The sequence below is a fragment of the Onychostoma macrolepis genome, chromosome 14 (genome assembly GCF_012432095.1).
Source record: "Onychostoma macrolepis isolate SWU-2019 chromosome 14, ASM1243209v1, whole genome shotgun sequence".
Classification (NCBI taxonomy): Eukaryota; Metazoa; Chordata; class Actinopteri; order Cypriniformes; family Cyprinidae; genus Onychostoma; species Onychostoma macrolepis.
In genome coordinates, this window is record NC_081168.1 from 2,626,340 (window position 1) to 2,647,199 (window position 20,860).

At 35.5% G+C, this 20,860-nt stretch overlaps 2 protein-coding genes across 4 annotated transcripts in view; both read left to right on the forward strand.

Annotated features, from left to right (window-relative positions):
• Positions 1-247: 247 nt before the first annotated feature.
• gabra6a (gamma-aminobutyric acid type A receptor subunit alpha6a) lies at positions 248-12,955 on the forward strand. Its single transcript, XM_058797804.1, has 11 exons — positions 248-619; positions 719-755; positions 881-987; positions 1,744-1,811; positions 2,077-2,297; positions 2,901-2,983; positions 3,062-3,205; positions 4,547-4,699; positions 6,663-6,910; positions 9,582-9,817; positions 11,958-12,955. Exons 2-11 carry the CDS (start codon positions 721-723, stop codon positions 11,968-11,970), a joined length of 1,308 nt encoding a protein of 435 aa, XP_058653787.1. The 5' UTR covers positions 248-619; positions 719-720; the 3' UTR covers positions 11,971-12,955.
• Positions 12,956-14,964: 2,009 nt separating this feature from the next.
• Positions 14,965-20,860, forward strand: part of gabrb2a (gamma-aminobutyric acid type A receptor subunit beta2a) — a 55,076-nt gene continuing 49,180 nt past the window's right edge. Inside the window, exons 1-3 of one of the 3 annotated variants that reach the window (XM_058797802.1) lie at positions 14,965-15,392; positions 15,485-15,576; positions 16,140-16,207. In XM_058797802.1, coding sequence (XP_058653785.1) covers positions 15,319-15,392; positions 15,485-15,576; positions 16,140-16,207 — 234 coding nt within the window. In that variant the 5' untranslated portion in view covers positions 14,965-15,318. The remainder of the gene's footprint in view (positions 15,393-15,484; positions 15,577-16,139; positions 16,208-20,860) is intronic. The other 2 variants (XM_058797801.1, XM_058797803.1) reach the window with 2 other exon arrangements.

Below are 20,860 nucleotides of genomic sequence, written 5' to 3' on the forward strand. Positions count from 1 at the left end.
CTATAGTGAACTGATAAACTGTAATAAATGCTGTAGTATACTTTAGTTTTTACTACAGTAAACTGTAGTGTATTGTAGTATAATATACCCTATAGTTGTAGAAAACTTAGTACAGTATTGGGTAAAGTAATTTCTTTACTATAGTTGCAAATAGAATTACCTCAACAAATGAATTCAAGTACTACTATAGTATGGTTTTTATATATTTTATTTAATTTCTTTATTTTCTTAAATGTGTATAGTATTTATAGAGTTTTAACATTTAGTTTTAGTTACTTTTTCTTATTTGTAAGTCTCATTGGATCAAAGCGTCTGCTAAATGACTAAAAGTAAAGTAAAAGTAAAGTATGGTTCAAAAACACTATAGTATTTACTATGAATTACTGTAGTATTTTTTTCATGTGGGACAAGGCAACTATATTACAGGGGCAATGTTTATTGATGCTGAAAAACCTTTGGAAGAAGGACTAGTTTGCTAGTTGATGTCTAGTTTCCTAGATGATACTCTTTAACCTGTTGCTAAAATAGCAAGTGGAGTTTTACTAATCCCTTAATTTGATTATCCTGAAAGCATTTCTCTTCACATTCAGCTCTTCATAGGCAGTGCTTCAGCTCATCTGTAAGGCGTTCTTACATCTAGAGCACATTATACATTACATTATGACCTCTAACCATTGACGGCTTTATTTTATTTGTATTTATTTACCTTTTTTGTCAGAAATGGCTCTTCTTTTGGCCTTGTTATGTCTCATAAGGTGAGTTAATAGACTAAGCAAGGTATACTTACTTTAAATGAGTTAAATTGAATGCCTAATTTAACCTGACTTAGGTCTAAATTCACTGAACGGACTAATCAAGGTGGTCATTTCTCTCCGTGTAGTGTTGCAGATGTATTAGGAAAGCAAAAGATAAATTCAGAAAATATAACACGGATTCTAGACCGACTTCTTGAGGGTTATGACAATCGACTGCGCCCGGGATCTGGAGGTAAGCACAGGCCTCACAGTATAGAAATAAATGATTTAGTATGATTTAGTACAGTATAGAAAGTTTTGACATTTGATGCATTACGTGGTTCAAAGATGAGACGTCGCATTTTGGTGTTTGCATCAAATTAAATTGACAAAAGTGATTTTATTATACATAGAAAGCATATTAAATGCAAGAAAAGTGTCTACTTTAATGCTTCTAAAATCTTTTGTGAAAATAAAATGTCAAAATATGTGTGATTGTTATTCAGCATAACATATATTTATGTAAAAATGAAACAACATACTTATTCTGACCTGTACTTATTAAAATATATAAAAGAATAAGTGACCATATACTAACTTTTTATTATATTTTAAATTATTAAATAGGCATTGCTGATAAATGGGTAAAATAGTGGTTTGAAGGATAGTGGCAAAGATTTAAAATGACAATTAATTAGTATTTTAGGGCTGAACTGTGATCCGTAAATAATCTTGAAATGTCATCTAGTTGTAAATATGCCTGATAAGATTTTTTGTTATATGAACTATTGTTACACTAAATGACATTTTCTGTAAATCATGATAAAAATGCATGATAGTCATTATTTTTTTGGACACGTTGTACTGTATGAAAACATTTTTAAAGCTGTATTAGACTTTATTGTTTTGATTCGTCTTTGACCCATGTATTTCATCTCATTTTGCTGTAACAATATAATGTACTCATGTTTCTGCATGTTGTATATGTAATCTGTAATTAACTTTGCAGTCTCTGTAACCGAGGTCAAAACAGACATATTTGTCACCAGTTTTGGACCAGTATCTGATGTTAAGATGGTAAGAAAATACAGCACCCAAATTTTACAACTTTATTTTTTGTGTTTTATTAATGCACAAATGTAATTTATTTATAGTGCTTCGTGTCTTGTGGCTAAAGTACTTTCTAAGTAGATAATAAGCTGATATCTGTTCAAACTAATATCAGTATGTCAAGTCTCACCCACACTATGCTTAAAAAAGAACTCAAATGATGAATTCATATCAGTTGTAGCCATAAAAAAAGAACATGATTCACAGAAAGAAATTGTTCTTTTTCTCTCAGGAGTTCACCATGGATATGTTTTTCCGCCAAATGTGGGTTGACGAGAGGTTAGCCTTTCAGGGGCCCGTTGAAATCTTGCCTTTGAACAACCGCATGGTGGACAAGATCTGGACGCCCGACACGTTTTTTCGCAATGCAAGGACGTCCCTCGCACACAACATGACGTCTCCCAACAAGCTGTTTCGAATCATGCAAAACGGAACAGTCTTTTACACCATGAGGTAAAACAATCAGACGAGGTGAGTTTTGAAAAACCCTTGATAGGAAACCCTCGGAAATCTGTTTCAGTATAAATGAATATTTTTATTAAGATATGTGACCCAGGAGCACAAAACCAGTCATAACAGTCAAATTTTTCAAAATTGAGATTTATACATAATCTGAAAGATGAATAAATAAGCTTTCCATTGATGTATGGTTTGTTAGGATCGGACAATATTTGGCTGAGATACAACTATTTGAAAATCTGGAATCTGAGGGAGCAAAAAAAAATCTAAATATTGAGAAAATCACCTTTAAAGTCGTCCAAATGAAGTTCTTAGCAATGCATATTACTAATCAAAAAATATTTTTTGATGTATTTACGGTAGGAAATTTACAAATGATCTTCATGGAACATGATCTTTAATTAATATCCTAATGATTTTAGGCATAAAAGAAAAATCAATAATTTTGACACATACTATGTATTGTCGGCTATTGCTACAAATATACCTGTGATACTTATGACTGCTTTTTCAAGCAGTCATAAGTAGCACAGGTATATATTATAATAGCCAATAATTTGGGTCATCGAATAAATGCTTGTTTTCTCTATATTTCAGGCTGACTGTAAGTGCAGTATGTCCGATGGTGTTGATGGACTTCCCTATGGATGGACACACATGTCCTCTCCTGTTTGGAAGCTGTAAGATCTGTCTGTCTGTCTGTTTTCCATCCATCCTTCCATCCACCGTTCTTCAACTGCTTTCTCTTATACCTTCAGATGCTTACACTAATCGTGAAATTATCTACACGTGGAGGAAGGGTCTTCAAGCATCGGTGGATTTTCCTCCAGAATCATCAAGCCTACTTCAGTATGATCTTGTGGGCCAGACCTTGTTCAGTGAAACATATAAATTCAGCACAGGTGTGTTTTCCCTAAATATTACAGATGTAGCACGCTAGATGTCTTGTACTATTACTAGTAGGGGTGTGCGATATTTATCTTCTGCGATAAGATCCTAATTGTTGTTTTAACGATATGTAGGCTGATATTATGGAGTCATTCACTTTGCAAAAAAAACAAAAACACGTCTTGAGAGTCCAAAAGCATTCACTGTGATGAAGCCTATTAGGATGCAGTTAAACTGACCCTATAATTCAAGTTATGAAAGCAAAAAATAGCCTTGAATGGACTAACACTGAAATTGGTATATATGGAAGTATTTACAAAATATACTGAATGTGTGTGTGTGTATTTATATATATACATAATAAATATACACAGTATACACACATAGAAGCTATTATGTAAACAAAAACCTTTATTTCGGATGCGATTAATCACAATTAATAGTTTGACAGCACTATTTACAAGCGAGAGTGCAGTTTTCCTGAATATTAGCACGTGAATGTGATATTACTTTATTTAGTTACATTTTTTTTAGACACAATATTGTCTTTTTTTCTGTTTTGCCAATGGAAATAGTTCAAAACAAAGCTGGAGCATGTGCATCTCAGAGCAACACTGCAGTGAATGAATCTGTGTTTGAATGAATCATTTGAGTCAATGATTCAATGATTCATTCATAAAGACAGCCACTTGCTTAGTTCCTAAATGAACCATCTGCTTTGAATGAGTCATTTGAATGAATGATTCAATGAATCACTCATTAAGACAGGGACTTGCCGCCACCTACTGGTGGTTTTAGTATCATATCTATTTATCCATGACAGGCCTAAACGAGCCAAGTTACAAGCATAAAAACACACTAAGCAAAATATTGTTTATACACCTCTATTACTATGGTAAATGACTTATCTAATTGTGTATGTTAAGAGCTACATTTCCCAGCCAGCTTACCCCCTGAGAGGCAATCTAAGATGCTTAACTGATCAGGCCTAATTCATGAGGTCTGTCTTTAAAAATAGCTGTGTTACAATAAGCCCGTTTCAGCCTCTGATCGTGTCCCGAGGATGACCGGGGGCTCAGTAATGAGGAATTTAAAGGCAGGCAAAAAGCAGGGACCACTTGCTGGGTGCCCAATCAGATCTGTGGGAAATGGATCAGGCTCAAACCCAAAAGAAAGATCTGTGCTTGCTTACCTTTTCTTGTAATTAAGGACAGAAATAAAGAGCCAAAACTCCCTCTGAATGTTTTGGAGTCGTGTTCGGCCAAATGGGCTTGATCAGAGCATCATATGGATGTATTGAATTTGCACGATTTGTCTTCATCAATGTCCTCCTCTAATGTCTTGGCACCGTCTAGGTCTGTATTCTGTCCAGGTTGTCCATTTCTATCTTCAGAGGAAGCTTGGCTACCATCTCATCCAAACGTACATCCCATTGATTATGGTGGTTGTGCTGTCACAAGTCGCGTTCTGGATCAACAAGGAGTCTGTCCCGGCTCGGACAGTGGCTGGTACGACTGCGTCTTTTTAAAGGGTCGTATTAAATTAAACATCTACATTATCGTTCGATTTGGATTTTTGAAAGAGGTCTTTAATGTTGATCAAGGCTGCATTTATTTGACCAAAATACAGTAAAAATAGTGAAATATTATTACAAAAGCTGTTTTCTATGTGAATATATTGTAAAATGTAATTTATTTCTGTGATCAAAGCTGTATTTTCAGCATCATTACTCCAGTCTTCAGTGTCACATGATCTTCAGAAATCATTATAATATGCTGATTTGCTGCTCAAGAAACATTTCTGATTATTATCAATGTTGAAAACAGTCGTGCTGCTGAATATTTTTGCGGAAACCGTAATGCATATTTAAAAAGAACAGCTTTTTTTAAAAATAGAAATCTTTTGTGACATTTATTATAAATGTCTTTAATAAATGTCTACTGTCACTTTTGATCAATTTAATGCATGCTTTATTAATAAAAGTATTAATTTCTTAAAAGAAAAAACATACTGAGCCCATACTTTTGAACTTCAATGTATGTTTGGCTATGTTTTAGTGTTTCATTGGGAAATTTGAGGCACAGTTTTAACATTATTTAATTGTAAAAAGCATAATATTTTTCAGTAGCTGCTTACCCATCATCTCAGTAAAGAGCACAGTCATCACTCATGACATGCTATGGTCCGTATTTATTTTATGGAATAGTATACTACTCTTACTGTTGCTGTTGCAATATATAGTATGTATCTGTATATATATATATATATGGAATAACTGGAGGACACACCACGAAAGTATTGTACACAATAGAGTAGATTGCGTAGAATACTGCATCCCACAATGCAATGCGTTTGTTTTGACCTTCCATTTCCAGTATGATAAATGAACTAAAAGTAAAATCAGCCTCAATATTTAATCTGTTTCTTGAATTTTTATTTGATTGTGTTTCATTTTACAAAAAAATTAAAATAGCAAAATAACAGTTTTGAGAATTTTTATTCGTTTTTAAAATATGTATATACTATGTGTGTGTATATATATATATATATATATATATATATATATATACATACATATAATTTTTGCATTTTAGTACTTTATCTACAACTTATTTTCAGTTAAAACAGCATTTTCCAATTTTACAGTTTTTTAATCTAATTATAGATCTGATTATATATACAGTATATATATATATATATATATATATACTTTATATTTTATTTTAGCTTTATTTCAATTAGTGAAAATAATTTTTAATATTTAGCATTTTAGTTTTACTTAACAATAACCGCACTGAAACTCTTTTTTTTTCTGTATACAAAGAATATGCCCAATACATTTGCAGTATACAGAGTATGGTGTGATTTACAAACCAAAGTACAGTTTGTAATTTTTTCCCTTGATTATTAGATCAACCTGCCAAAAGACATTTCTACACAAAACTATAATAAAAGTGCAAAAATACCCATTTTAATTTCCAAGATGATAACTGAACGCCGTTTGCTTGAATGTATAATGAGTTCATGTAACCACAATGTAGCAAACAACATAATTCATACTGTTTCACATGCTATTTAAAAATATAGTATACTAGTGGTCTTAAAGGGATAGTTCACCATATCATCATTTACTCACCCTCAAGTTTTTCCAGATCTGTATGAGTTTCTTTCTGCTGTTGAACACAAAAAGAAGATATTTTGAAGAATGTTGCTAACCAGACAGTTTCTGGTAGCCATTGACTTCTATAGTATGGAAAATCAATTCTATGGAGGTCAATGGGGACCAGCAGATGTTTGGTTACCAACCTTTATACAGATTTGGAACAACATGAGGGTGAGTAAATTTTTGGTTGAACTATCCCTTTAACTATTCTCCGTTTAGGTTTTTTTCTTCATGTTCTCAATGTTTCTGGGATCATTTCTCATGTAAATCTGCTCTTGCGTCTTTACATAATCTCCTGTGACCTTCAGGAATCACCACTGTGCTCACCATGACCACTCTGAGCATCAGCGCCCGCTCCTCGCTGCCCAAAGTCTCCTACGCCACCGCCATGGACTGGTTCATCGCCGTCTGCTTTGCCTTTGTGGCTTCGGCCCTCATCGAGTTTGCCGCGGTCAACTACTTTGCCACACTCGAGGCCAACAGGGAAAAACGCCGGTTCTCCAGGGCCTCCGTTCTGGAGTCCATAGCCCAGGGCAGCGACGACGAGCCGGAGACGGTAACGATCTCCTGCGAGCCTCGCTTAATTAACACCACACTCTGGTCAAAAAGCACAGCTGACGGAGCTCCTGGTTATACGATATGCACAACACGAGCGCTGCTCTTCACAAACCAGTGAGCTGTGTCACAGTTATTGTGATGCTAAACAAGTGTCGCTGCATCTGCATATATATGCGCCTCCTACAGGGACGCTTAAATACCTCTAAAGACACACAGTGGTGGCCAAAATGATTAGTACACAAGTATTCACACCAGCTAAAAATGGTTTTAAGTCAGTTATTTATATCGTTTGCTGTAGTGTATCAGTAGGAAATATCAGTTTACATTTCCAAACATTCATTTTTCCATTAATTGTAATAATGCAGTGAGATTTTTGTTTGCTCCACACAGAGATCTGATCATAATCCAGTCTGTCTGGAATGACATGAACAAACTGAGACAGAATAAATCCAGAAGAACTGTGTCTCCGAGACGCTTCAAGAAAGCTCCTGAGAAACTGCTAAAGTGCACCGAGGACAAAAGCTGCTTTAAATGCATTGGATGCTCACAACAAATGTTGATTTTATTTAGTTAATAGGAGTTAACTGATCAAGAAAATCTATTTATGACATTATTTTTGACAGCATTTTTACACAAGTGCCTAAAACTGTTAACAGCACTGTAGCTTTGCAGGTAGCTTTCTCGAAGCGTCTCGGAGACACAGTTCTTCTGGATTTAGTCCGTCTCAGTTTCTTCATGTCATCAGATCTCTGTGTGGAGCGAACAAAAATCTCACTGGATTATTACACTTAATGGCTAAATGAATGTTTGATATTTCTTACTGACACACTACAGCAAAAGATAGAAATAACTGACTTAAAACCATTTTTTAGCTGCTGAAAATACTACCGTTCTAATCATTTTGACCACTGCTGTACAGTACTTAGCACGCATAACTAAATACATAACACATGGCTCAACCGTTAATGCATGTGTTAAAAAGCAAATGGTTCAGGTGTTCAGTGAGGAGTCATTCACATGCTCTCTTGCAGCCACGTGTGAATTGTAGTTCTTATCTGTTGTGCTGAGTTGGATATGGTAATTCTACAGGCGTGCGGCGTCTCCTGGGACCGCTCTCACGCGGGGAGCTCATGGTTGGTGTTTTAAAAATAGCCGCTCGTATTAAAACTGCGAGCCATGACTCTTGTAATCTCTCACCTGTGCTGCGGATCCACTTGCTCCAGTTCTCTCCGGCTTAGAGCCAGTGCCAGCATGAGGGGTGTAGTTTAACCTCTGATTTTTATAAAGTGCAATAAAATGTTTTAGAAATGTAGCTATGTATTGGCAATTGATATTTGGCTCTTTCAAGATGATTTGGCAGATTTCGCCAATGTTGGGCTGGTGAAATCCAGTCATTTTAATAGGAATCCATTCAATCTAGAATTTTGTTAGAGCCAAGGATTTCCACAATGCAGAATGAACCAAATTTTGGTGAATATTTCAGCGGCTAGAAAGTGCCATTGTGCATTATGATGTGTAGAGATGTATAAAGCACAGCTCACTCAAAAGTCAAGCCAAGCAGCTCTTTTTGGTCAACACGGTGAATTTGTGTGACAAACTTGAACCCGTTGCAAATGGAATCTGTGTGGAAATCTTTCACCGTAACGAAAGTCTCGATTGTGTGGATTTCTAATGAAATGTCTGGATTTCGCCTGCAAAAATTCACTGAACAATGGTAGATGTGGCGGCACCTTTAAACTTTGAGTAATTATGATCTTCAATAACTGTCTGTTTCTTTTTATTTAAAGCTGATATGTGTTTTTTCCTCTCTGTAAGTGTTATACAGTGTTGTGAAAATCACAGTGTTTTTGTGTATATCTCATACTTAAGACTTTCAGAAATGAAAACAAAATCTAAAATAAAATAAAGGCAACTTGAGTAAATACAAAATAGTTTTTAAATGATAAACATTTTTTTTTGTTGCAAAAACGTTATCTAATCAATTTCAAATTAATGATAAGTTTTGAATATATGTGTGTCTACTGTTTATATTATGTATATAATATATATATATATATATAAATACACACACATACAGTATATATTTTGAAAATGTATATATTTATATTAATATAATTTATATTATATTTAAATCTATTTAATATATAAACATAATATATTTTCTGAAATATATACATCCATGTGTCTATATATATATATATATATATATATATATATTGTATACACATCTATTTAATATATAAACAATATATTTTTCTTAAATATATACATGCATGTGTGTCTATTTATATATACATAACAAATATACTCAGCACACACACACACACACACACACATATATTATGTAAACAAAAAGTTTTATTTTGGATGCAATTAATCACGATTAATCGTTTGACAGCACTAATTCTTCAAAATATCTTATTTTGTGTTCAGCAGAAGAAAAAAACGTACAGGTTTTGAACAAGTGGACAATGAGTAAACAATGACAGAATTTCTATTTTGGGTGAACTGTCCCTTTAAACTGCTTTATATGAATACATACGAATTGTCTATTTTTGACACTTTAATTTAAGGGATTTTTGAATCAGTACCCTAAATGCAGTTATACTGTATATCTCTTATATCAGGTGGGATTGATTCGTGTTCTGCATGGTTTGTTTTTATCGCAGCCTCAGTCTGATACCAGTGGCTTTAGCCGCAGAAGACGGGCCAACTCTGTGTCCGAGGCGCCCATGGCTCGCTATCCCATCTTCCTCCAGGGCTCGGCCGTCCCACCCAACATGATGCTGGCAGGCACCAGTGCCATAGACAAATACGCCCGCGTCCTCTTCCCTCTGGCCTTTGGGATCTTCAACCTCATCTACTGGTACATCTACCTCAGCAAGGACACCATGGAAAAGCCCAGGTCTGTGCTCTGTATTTTTTTGTTACATTGTGTTCTTTCTCTCCATTTTATTGCAGTGTAACTAGTTATAAACTCTTAAAAATAAAGATGCTTAAAAGGTTCTTCACAGCGATGCCATAGAAGAACCGTTTAGTCAAAGGTTCTTTAAAGAACCATCTCTTTCTTACCTTTTTATAATCTGAAGAACCTTCTTTCGCCACAAATAACCTTGTGTTCTTCTGATGTTAAAGGTTCTCTATGGAACCATTTAGACAAAAAAGGTTCTTCTGTGGCATCGTGAAGCTCCTTTATTTTTAAGAGTGAAGGAGGAAAATCACAGACAGCAGTGAGATGCAATTTGTGCTCACGGCCGCAATTACGCAATTCTGATTTGTAAAAAGTGTTCACGTCTAAAAATATACAAATTACATGACAAAAATATTGTGTGGTTATATATCCTCTTCACACAACTTTGGTATCTTCTGACCTGCACCTCGTATGGTGTGCATGTGCTTGTTTATTATTTGTTATTAATATCATGCATTAAACATTACATTACAGCAGGGTTTCCCAAACTGAGCTTCATGAAGAAGCTGTGTTCATGAAAAGCTAATAATTAATGAAATCCAAAAATTTCAAAAGCCTGGGAATCCCTACATTACATGAACAAACATTAATAAACATGAAAACATGACATTATAGCCAAAGTCTTCCAGGCCTGAAATATTTTTTCAGGACGTCCAATATTAATAATTAGTGAAGGTCACTGGATATGATGAAGACGTAATATTTCACTGCTGTGCATCGGTAGTGTTTAGTAACTTGTATAATTATTAGACTTGATTTTATAAGTGGAAGATTCATTTAGAAAGGAAATTTAAAAGAACAGAATAATTTTTTGTCACTGTGTGAATAATATGCAATCATGTAATCCATAAAAAAGTAACTGTAATCTGATTATGAGCGTATTAAAAACGTAATCTAATTACAAGTGCTTCATTTTTGGAATCTGATTACGTAATCCAATAATGTCCTGCTTAAAGTCACAACGAAACCGAAATGTTGCAGTGTTTATTATTATTTTTCTTTTTTTAATTAAATTTTTACAGACATACAAAATGTATTACAAAATGAGACAGGACGTCTGATAATATTGCAGTGTTTATTAATGAATAATTAATTTATTAATTATAGTTAATAAATAATTTTATAGATTTATTGAAAACTTTTGCATCTCAGCGGAAAAAAAGACTAACTTGTCTGACTCATATCTATTTTTTTCATATCTCTTAAAATTGTAGGATAAATGCATGAGACAAAATTCAGATCTTAAAAAAAGAGCAATAACATTTTGATTATAGGCCATCGTGCAAAATATATAGGCTTTATATTGCGATTTCTCTGCCATTCATTTTTCCTGAATTGGAAACGGTGTGCTTTTTCATATTTATTTCTGCTCTGTAGCTTATCTTCTCATCCCAGCTCCACAGAATGCCATAGATGTATTTTTCAGGAAACTATGATAGCACACACTGGGTGTTTTATCGAGGCTGTAAATACATGAATAATTTCTGAACCTAAAACAGCCGCGGGACTCGAGCAGGTGAAAACAGGAGAGATGATGTTCCTTCTGGGTGACTCTGTTGCTGCGGTTGTTGAGGTTAGAGCCCCATCCAAGATTTATCAGGGCCAACTCCTACAAAAAAAATCTGTTATATATTTTCTTTCTTCTCCAAATCCTTGATTCATCTGATTTTTTTCAAAGGGATCATGAAGCAAACGTCACATTTAATCCCAAATTTCCCTCAATGCCGAAGGCGTGAGATTTACCGAATCAAGAAAATCAACACATCCTCTCAAAATAGAGTCACTTATCAAACTCAAACGCTAAAGTTTCATTATTTGTTTTCCTGAGGGGAGCTAAAGGCAGTCATTTGAGGCCTTTTGCAATGTACCGCCTGAAATATAAGATGCAATAACGTACGATCGAGCCACGGCTCTGCGCATTAGCACCCAGATTTCACACGGAAAAATGATTTTCATCAAACATTAATCATTGACGTCAGGATACAGGCGATGAAAGCACGTGCGAGGCATGTATGCCACGTTTTTCATCTCTGCTGATCTTGTATTTGTCTTTCACTGTGTTTTATCTCCACAGGGAGATCGAGTGAGTTTCTCCTGAGAAGACGAGACCGTGTAGGCTACTCGACTTTCCTTTGGACCTCTGTCTCTCACTTTCGTCATCTAGCAACTTCATCCCTGACAGAGCACGAGGCTGTCTAACACTATTTGACAAGCATTTGATCCTGTTCCTTTCCTATTTTGTCATCTATATAGACTTTCCACTCCATTTGCCTTTATATTCGCAGCCGAGGGCCACGTTGTTATACTAACCCTGGTACATGGCAAACCCTCCTCTGGTTCTGCTCTGGTTCTGCTCTTCTGCATGTGTGCGTGTGTGTGTGTGTGTGTGTGTGTAGCACACTAAGGAGTTGATGACATAATCTGCAGCTCTAACTGGTGATGCAACATTCAACCAATGCTTTCAGTGGCCTGCCCTCTACAGAGACACGGCTCGCACTGCACTAGATCAAAAGCGCCGGGTTTATACTGACAGCTTCAAAGATTTCGCTTTGGAAATAGAGGAGAAAAAGTGCATCCATAGAACTCAACTTGTACGAACACCATTCACACGTGTGCGTTTGCAGACGCGTACGCTCCCTCTCTTGACGCGGTGGCGCTGTAACAGAGGGATGGAGTAAATCTCAGCGTGTGGGGTGGATATTTAATATGTATTCTCAGCTCACGGTCTGTTTGATGTTTTCTGATGTTTCTCAGTGCATCTCAGCTCTCTCTCTCTCTCTCTCTCTCTCTCTCTCTGTTGGGAGAACATGCACATGCCCAGGAATGCATGAATGCATACAACTCAAAAGACTATTGTGCTTAACATAATAAATGGGTTTTAAAACCCATGGGGAGACAATGTGGCACTGAGGAATAGACATGAAGGTGCTAATGTAATAATCTCAGGAATTAAGAATTTATACTTGCATTATGTACTTGAATAATGCGTGTGTGCATTAGCATTTCTCACCTAATTAAGATATTTTTTTGTTTATATGTGTTATTTGTCTGATGGTCAACTCGTGCAGTCCATTAAACAATTTATGTTTAACCCTCATATTGTGTTAGTATCACTCTCAGAGTTTTTTTTTTTTTCTTTCTGAAAATAGTAGTTAATTTTATTGTATTGGACTAAAACGTACTGAACCAAAAAATTTATGAAAATAAAAATTATATATATATATATATATATATATATATATATATATATATATATATATATACTGTGTGTATAAATGACCGGCCTACAAAAAATTGTTTGTAATTCTCTCATTATGCTATATTTCTTTTCTAAATCTTGGGTAAATCTTTTTATGAACTTGTTTTCTTTCAATTAGCAAAGTTTTTTTATTTCTTTTTGGAACTGACTGATCGTAGACCTCATTGATCTGAGCACCTTTTGAGTGAACACTGCCAAAATGATCCACAAATACAACCAAACAGTACCAAACAGACCTGCATAATTTTAAAGGCATAATAAGAGAAGCAATTATAAAGGCCGACCATTTTTGACCCAGAAAATTAGGAAAAGGACTTTCAGTATAGCACTGAAAGGGTTAAAGGGTTAAAAGTGATTAGGTAACACTTTATTTTAAGGTGTCCTTACTTACTATTATAATAACAATAAATTATGCATAACTACACTCAAACCAAAAATTATTCTGACACCAGATATACTTTTTTGATATTTTTTTTACTAGTGCGTGCAGGACACTATAGTTCATAAATGACTATTTATGTCTAGCAAAATAAAGTGAACTGTGACATATTATACCCAAAAATTCTTCATACAGTGGACTACCAGTAAAATTTGGGATCAAAAAATATTCAGACACTTTGATCTTACCATGTTTTGCTTAAATGTTTTTTCTTTACTTGCTAATATGACCTTTTTACACCACAGACTGAACAAAATTAAGCATTGCTTTAATTGACCTAAATTGGTATTATCTAACTGTGTACTTAAATTTAACGGATGAATATTTTTTTGGTTGATTACATACCTTTCTATTAAAGTTATCTAACATTATCAAGATGAATTTGGGTTACACTTTATTTTAAGGTGTCCTTGTTACAGTGTAATTATACATTTAAGTACTGAGTAATATTAATTAACTGCGTGTACTTACTATATGGTTAGGGTTTGGCTTAGGATTACTTGCATGTAAGTATGCATAATTTATTGTTATTATAACAGTAAGTACATGTAACATGTGTAACAAGGACACCTTAAAATAATGTGTTACCTGAATTTGTTCTGACTGAGTTCTTGTCATATTTTAATACCATTTTCTAAACTATAGCGAATAAAATGAGATATAATGTGAGAAATGTTGAAAAAAAAAAGAAAAAAAGATTAATTTGAATTTACTCAATTTTTTAAGGTAAGTGGTTGCAATCAATTTATTTTAGCTACATTTAACTAAACAAATTTAGTTGACTAACTTTCAACATATATATATATATATATATATATATATATTTTATTAAATGTAGCTAAAATAAATTGTTTGCAACCACTTAAAAATTTTTTTTTATCATTTTTTCAGTGTAATCCTAACCCTAACCATATAGTAAGTACATGTAATTAATTAATATCACTCAGTACTTAGTTAAAGTGTAACCAGTGATTATTTTCGAAATTTGGTGCCTCTTGAATTTTTCATCTTCACATCTTTATAACCTACACTTTGTAGTTTTTAGTTGAATTTTAATTAGTTTTGCGGTCATCTAAATACTAGTGATCTCCTTAAAATTGACAAAATAATCTTTTAACAGATTTAAAATTCTTGGGAAGACGGACTAAAATGATCGATGACTTATCCTGCACTCGGGGGCGTGTTCAACCTTTCGTCCAATCAAATGCTTTCTGGAATGAAAAAGCCCCTCCCCCTAATGCCACCTGTTTCGCTTTAAGGGTTGTCATTTAAAGTAGCTACTGTCTAATTTCAAGAGGGATTACATAGCGAAGAAACCTCTTGTTTGCTCTTTTAACTGTAATATGTTGAATATGTTTTCTCACAATAAGAAAAATCTTTATTTGGACACCTTAAAGCATATGTTAATGACCTGAAGTTCGCTATGACTAAACCCCATCGTGTCACCTTCCAAGTTCCACATTCACACACAGGACTAAAAATGCTGCATGAAGATCACCTGATGTCTTCTTCTTCTTCTTCTTCTTCTTCTTCTTCTCTTGACTTGGTTTATTCAGTCGTCCCTTTAATTTTTCCCCCGCAATGGAAACAGCTCATCCAGCATCATCAGGAGCTGCTCTTTGATCTGGAGCTGGCGTGTGCGCATGCGCAGCTCATTGCCTTCGCTGCACTGGCTTCAGTAAGTTGGATGTGCGCTGTCTTCATCATCACATCCAAAAGCCCATCAAAACTGTTGCGATGGAGAGTATCGGAAAAACCCCACACATCTTCCTATTATGTCCGCTGATCGTGGCCGTGGCGTGCGCGCAAAGGTAGGGTTGCGTTTTGTTGCGTTTCAGAAAAGAGAATGATGTGTTTTTGGGATGTAAGAGGAATTTAAGAACATCTCGTGATATTATTGCAGTATCAGAGACCCGAGCAATATGCCGGTGGTCAAAGACACCGTGGACAGACTCATGAAAGGATACGACATTCGACTGAGGCCAGATTTCGGAGGTAATGCATGAGTAAAATTCGTATAATTGTTGCATTTGGATTGTCACGCGCACTAACATGCCCAATTACTCATGCAAACCTTGTTCATTCATCTCAGTCTCTGATCAGACGTGCATGTCAATGCATGAGAAAAATGAACGCACGCTTATTTACCGCTATTTCATCCTTTTTCCCAGAGAGGGAGGCTAACTTGGGGATCCATTCAATTTGCAGCGCAACTTTTGTTGCATCATGACAGCAAATGAAATGGCTTGCTTTAAAATCTCCTTTGATGCACGCATACGAGTCCATCATAGAAGATGCTCAAGCTGTTATTGATAGAAGGACGCGTCTAACTGTGCATTTGTCAGTCATGCAGTTGCAGTGCTTGTAACAAATCAACAATTTCATGCGCAATGCCACGTGAATTTGGGGTGTTGGTGTTTCATATACATGTAATGCATGCAGTTTCATGTATAGAATGAGATTTAGTGTCATTTGGCACCTGCACGAACAAGTGTGGGTATATGCATGCATGCATACAATTTCCCTTTTAATCATTTTTTCCCCTTTCTCTCCATCAGGCGCTCCGGTGGCGGTAGGGATGAATATAGACATAGCCAGCATAGACATGGTATCCGAAGTAAACATGGTATGTTGCATGTAACAGTTTTCCATTATGTGTCAAAAAATGCAATGCGTTGTGCACACTGACTTGAGGAGCACCAGCTGATGTGGCTCACACACACACATGATGATTAGATGTGAAGCCGCAGAAGTTCATTGGCATGCTGCGGTATCTGCTCTGCATTTCGCTGCTGACATTTGAATTCAAAACACACGCGCACTGGCGCACTCGCACGCGCACCCGCACGCGCTCCGCATGTCTCACGCTGTGTTTTATGTGCCACCGAGAAACGAGCACGTTCGTGGATGCACCTTTCCACTCTGTGACTTGGGTTTAATCGCAAATCTAGTTCAAGGTGAGCGTTGCCCTCTCAAGGAGAAAGACGGCGCGTGCCGCGTACGCTGACAGAATTACGCGTTTCTTTGTCAACAGAGAGGGGTTTTGGGAGATGCACGACTATAAACAGCATCTACCGACGTTTTTATAGATGCATCTTCTTTTTAAAAATGCTCAGATGATAAACTGTGATGCAAAGCAACATACTGTTGATGAGCACCGCTAAAAAGTTGATCTCGCGTGAGCGCACCCTCTGTCGGACGCGGCGCGCAGCGCAGCTGTAATTGCAGGGGAATATGTATGGCTGTGAAATTAAAGATTTATGGCTCGTACTCATTGCAGCTTTATCATTTCAGTGGGGGTGATGGAGTTTGTTTTCAATTCATTTCCCAGTCGCTCCTTTTAACTCGATGAAGGTGAAGTGGCCTGTGCCAGAGCTCTGCATTTTCTTCCCCGATCTGTGTGGAAAAACAGAAGCATGCCTTGTTTGCAGATTGAGTTCACACGTATATATTTATAGCGCTGTAGGTGGTGCATGCAGATCTATAATGGAAGCAATGTTGTTTCATTATAGTTCATTAAACCTTTAATTGTGAGAATGATCTTACCTGTTTATCCTGGATTTGGTGCTTGAACCAGGGCTTCGGAAAAATCATTTGAATATGACAGCCAAGGTCAGGATACCCCATGGACATGGAATTGTTTGGAGAAGTAAATCCTAAAATATAATGGGAATTTCTGAAAGTGAACATAAACTGTTGTAGCTATCCGCAACTTTAAAATCTTTCTAAAGCTACAATTTGCTCGTTATAGGGCAAATGTTTATTTTTATTTATTTATTTATTTTTAATTCTCATACATCATATTCCATGAATAAGGTCAATTATTTTCCCATTATTTATTAATATATATATATATATATATATATATATATATTAAAAAAATATATATAATAGCATTATATAAGCAGAACTTGCAAGTTTTTATTTTTTGTTACAACTATTAAATATATTTGGTAAATTAATATAGAATTCATTGGTGTATTTAACGTATAATAATTAACCTACATTTAATAAATTAAATGTCTATTTCTCCCTCTTTAAATGTGTTTTGGGCCTGTCCCATCCTAGAGACCTTTTCAACTTTATTCAATAATTAAAATCATCATACATAAAACAACATTTGGATTGTTCATATCTTGACCTTCAACCTTGTCAACAACGTTATTTTATTACAGAATGACAAAACAAATCATTTTCTTAAATTTCTGACAATATAAGCTGATCAAGAACTATTTTGGTCCCAAACTGCAATTAATTTTTCATTGCTATTACATCCAACCCATTTTTAAAATATATTTTGTTTCTAATTTTTATTGATTTATTGATTTATGTTTTTTTTTTTTTTTTTATAAAACCGCAAACCTCATTGAAAATTAATGACAAAATAAAACAGCTCTTTTCAATTTTATTTTGACCTTGCAAGGTTGATGATCATCACATTTTCTGACCGTTGAGCACCTTTTTTGACTTTGTTTCCGTTTGTTAATCATGAACGGCCGAGAAAACCACGGATATTCAATGCTCAAAACAATGGCGTTTCCAGGCGGACGGACCTCTGGACAGATGCTTTACTGTGCAGTGATGTGCTTACAAATTACCTTTATAGATCTGTCAGGTTTGTTGCTTGTCACGCTTGAGCTCTGGAATCCCGAGGAGTTGGGGAGAAAAGATGAAAATCTTTGTTTTCTGCAGCTCCAGCAAAATTGGATTTTGGCCGAGCTCGCAGCCGACGGGATCCTTCACTATCCTAAGGGTTGACAGGGTTGATCTGGGAGATTTGCAGCCATTAGTATCTGATATTTCCATTCAAAGCCAGCATGCATCACGCCTCATTCTCTCTCATGCTCGCCTCTTTGGCGCCTCGTACCAGTTTACTGTCTCATTAGTCCACCGCGATGCCTGCATCTCAGACAGATGTACGATCTCTCAATTAGGAGCGGCACTGATGCCCCAGGTGTCTTTGCGAGGCGTAACCGCTTCCAGCGTTGTGTTTTAAAGTGAAGCAGCCCTCTTCTCTCCATCTCCTCCTGCCTGCCATTTCACACGCATGTAAACAAGAGCGTTCGCTGCGGTTGAAACGTGGCCAAAGAAGCCTCCACCAAAGGTCACCCGTGTTGTTTGGCAATGCAAATCTTTAGGCCAGTTGCGTTTTCGTTGCTTGACATTAAAATGCGGGCTATTTTTGGAGAAGAGGCAAACGTGGGCCGTGCTCTCTGGCTCAGGCGCTTTCTGATGACTCATTTGTGACCCTGGAGCACAAAACCAGTCATAAGTAGCACGCTAGCAATAGCCAACAATACATCGTTTGGGTCAAAATGATTGATTTTTCTTTTATGCCAAAAATCATTAGGATATTAAGTAAAGATCATGCTCCATGAAGATATTTTGTAAATTTCCTACCATAAATATATCAAAACTTCATTTTTGATTAGTAATATGCATTGCTAAGAACTTCATTTGAACAACTTTAAAGGCGATTTTCTCAATATTTAGATTTTTTTGCACCCTCAGATTCCAGATTTTCAAATAGTTGTATCTCAGCCAAATATTGTCCGATCCTAACAAACCATACATCAATGGAAAGCTTATTTATTCAGCTTTCAGATGATGTATAAATCTCAATTTCAAAAAATAAAACAAAATTGATCCTTATGGCTGGTTTTGTGGTCACATTTGAGTTTTGAGGAAGCGTAACGTAAACAGGATAATACCGTATTCTGATCTATCTGTTTGTCACGCATGCATCTCTGCATAAATTACACTCGAGATGCCCTTTGTTTGCGGCCGGGACGGAGGTTTTTCTCTGAAAACATAATAGTCACTTCAAAGGAAAAGATGGGAGCAGACTTGTGTTAGCTCATGGGCTAAATAATTACCGGGGCGGAAACATTGCCCTTATATGTATCATTATCCTGACAAGCATTAATTGCTTACATGAATAAGAGGCAGGGCCGCGCAATGATAGCCTGTGAAATAACAAATGGATGAAAAGACAAATTTAGACTCAATTAGATCGCTCGACTTAATTAGTACTAGTGTGCGTAATTGTTGATCATTTCTGGCTATAGTCAGTTAGTGTCTGTTTAGTCTTGTTTTATTCAATTCCGAGCTGATAAACAGTGTGTTATTTAGTGTTATTTTTACTTTGTGTTGCTATGACAACACCACCCTTCTCTAAAACTGCGGGGTTAATGTGGGCTCTTCTCTGTTTCGATGTTTAAGGCAAGGCTGCAGATTTGTGTTTTGATGAATTCTTCCGTACGTAACATCGTGCCGTGTGCTTACATGTATGATTTAGCTACAGCCAGAAATAGAGGAGCATGGGTGTAGTCACATGATGTTCTCTCAGACAGCAGCAACTTGTATTATAATTTCATACACTGATGAGATCTGCAGCACATCTCACTCTACGGAGAAGCTTATTATAGTTCTTGCAAGGCTTTTTTTCTTCTCTGCTAATTTCTGCTGTTAATTCAGCACGACCTGTTATTGTACGTGTAGCATGACTGTGTTTAGACTTTGTCTGAGACATTTAAGATGAAAGTTGGCATATTTAGAGAATGCAGCTGCTGTGATGATTGTTGTAGTTGCTTACTGAATTGTAGTTGGTCATTTTTTTACATTCATTTGCATACTGAATTGTGATTAGTCTGATGTTGCTTGTATTTATTTAAGTGCTTACCTGAAGTCTTTAGGCCAATATTTTGCTGTGCTGTGTCTCTGGTGTCATATATATATATATATATATATATATGTGTGTGTGTGTGTGTGTGTGTATTTAATGTGTGCATAATGACTAATAAAATGTATAATTTAAGGTTTTTTTGATGCCATAGACCCCCAAATATGATGATCCTCTTGCAATTCCTCGAATATAAAGTTTTTATTTATTTTTAAATTTTTTAAAGATGTATGTGTGATATTATGCAACTGGCATTTATTTCGTATTTTTTATAAAGCCAAAATAAATGGTTAAATATAATTTGGACTCAAAATAATCGTTAATAATTACATTTTATTTGTGTAGCACTATACAGTACACATTTGTCAAATGTTTTGGTGTACTTTTTTTTCTCCATCCGACCTCGAACCTTAGTTAGAAACACTAGTGCTGGGTAGATTACTTGCAAATTGTAACCCGTTACTGATTATAAATTACATGACGAAAATTGTAGCTAGTAACGTTATCTGTTAGATTAATCATATTAAGTAATGTATTCCAACTACTTTTTGATTACTTTTAGATTACTTTTGACTTAACTCATTTATCCCATAGATT

What these genes read in the sequence shown, in the direction of transcription:
- gabra6a (XM_058797804.1), top strand. Translation starts at nt 721, where the DNA reads ATGGCTCTTCTTTTGGCCTTGTTATGTCTCATAAG. An exon ending in GCCTTGTTATGTCTCATAAG is followed by an intron (nt 756 to 880) that starts GTGAGTTAATAG and finishes CTCTCCGTGTAG; the next exon opens with TGTTGCAGATGTATTAGGAA. An exon ending in GCGACGACGAGCCGGAGACG is followed by an intron (nt 6,911 to 9,581) that starts GTAACGATCTCC and finishes TTTTTATCGCAG; the next exon opens with CCTCAGTCTGATACCAGTGG.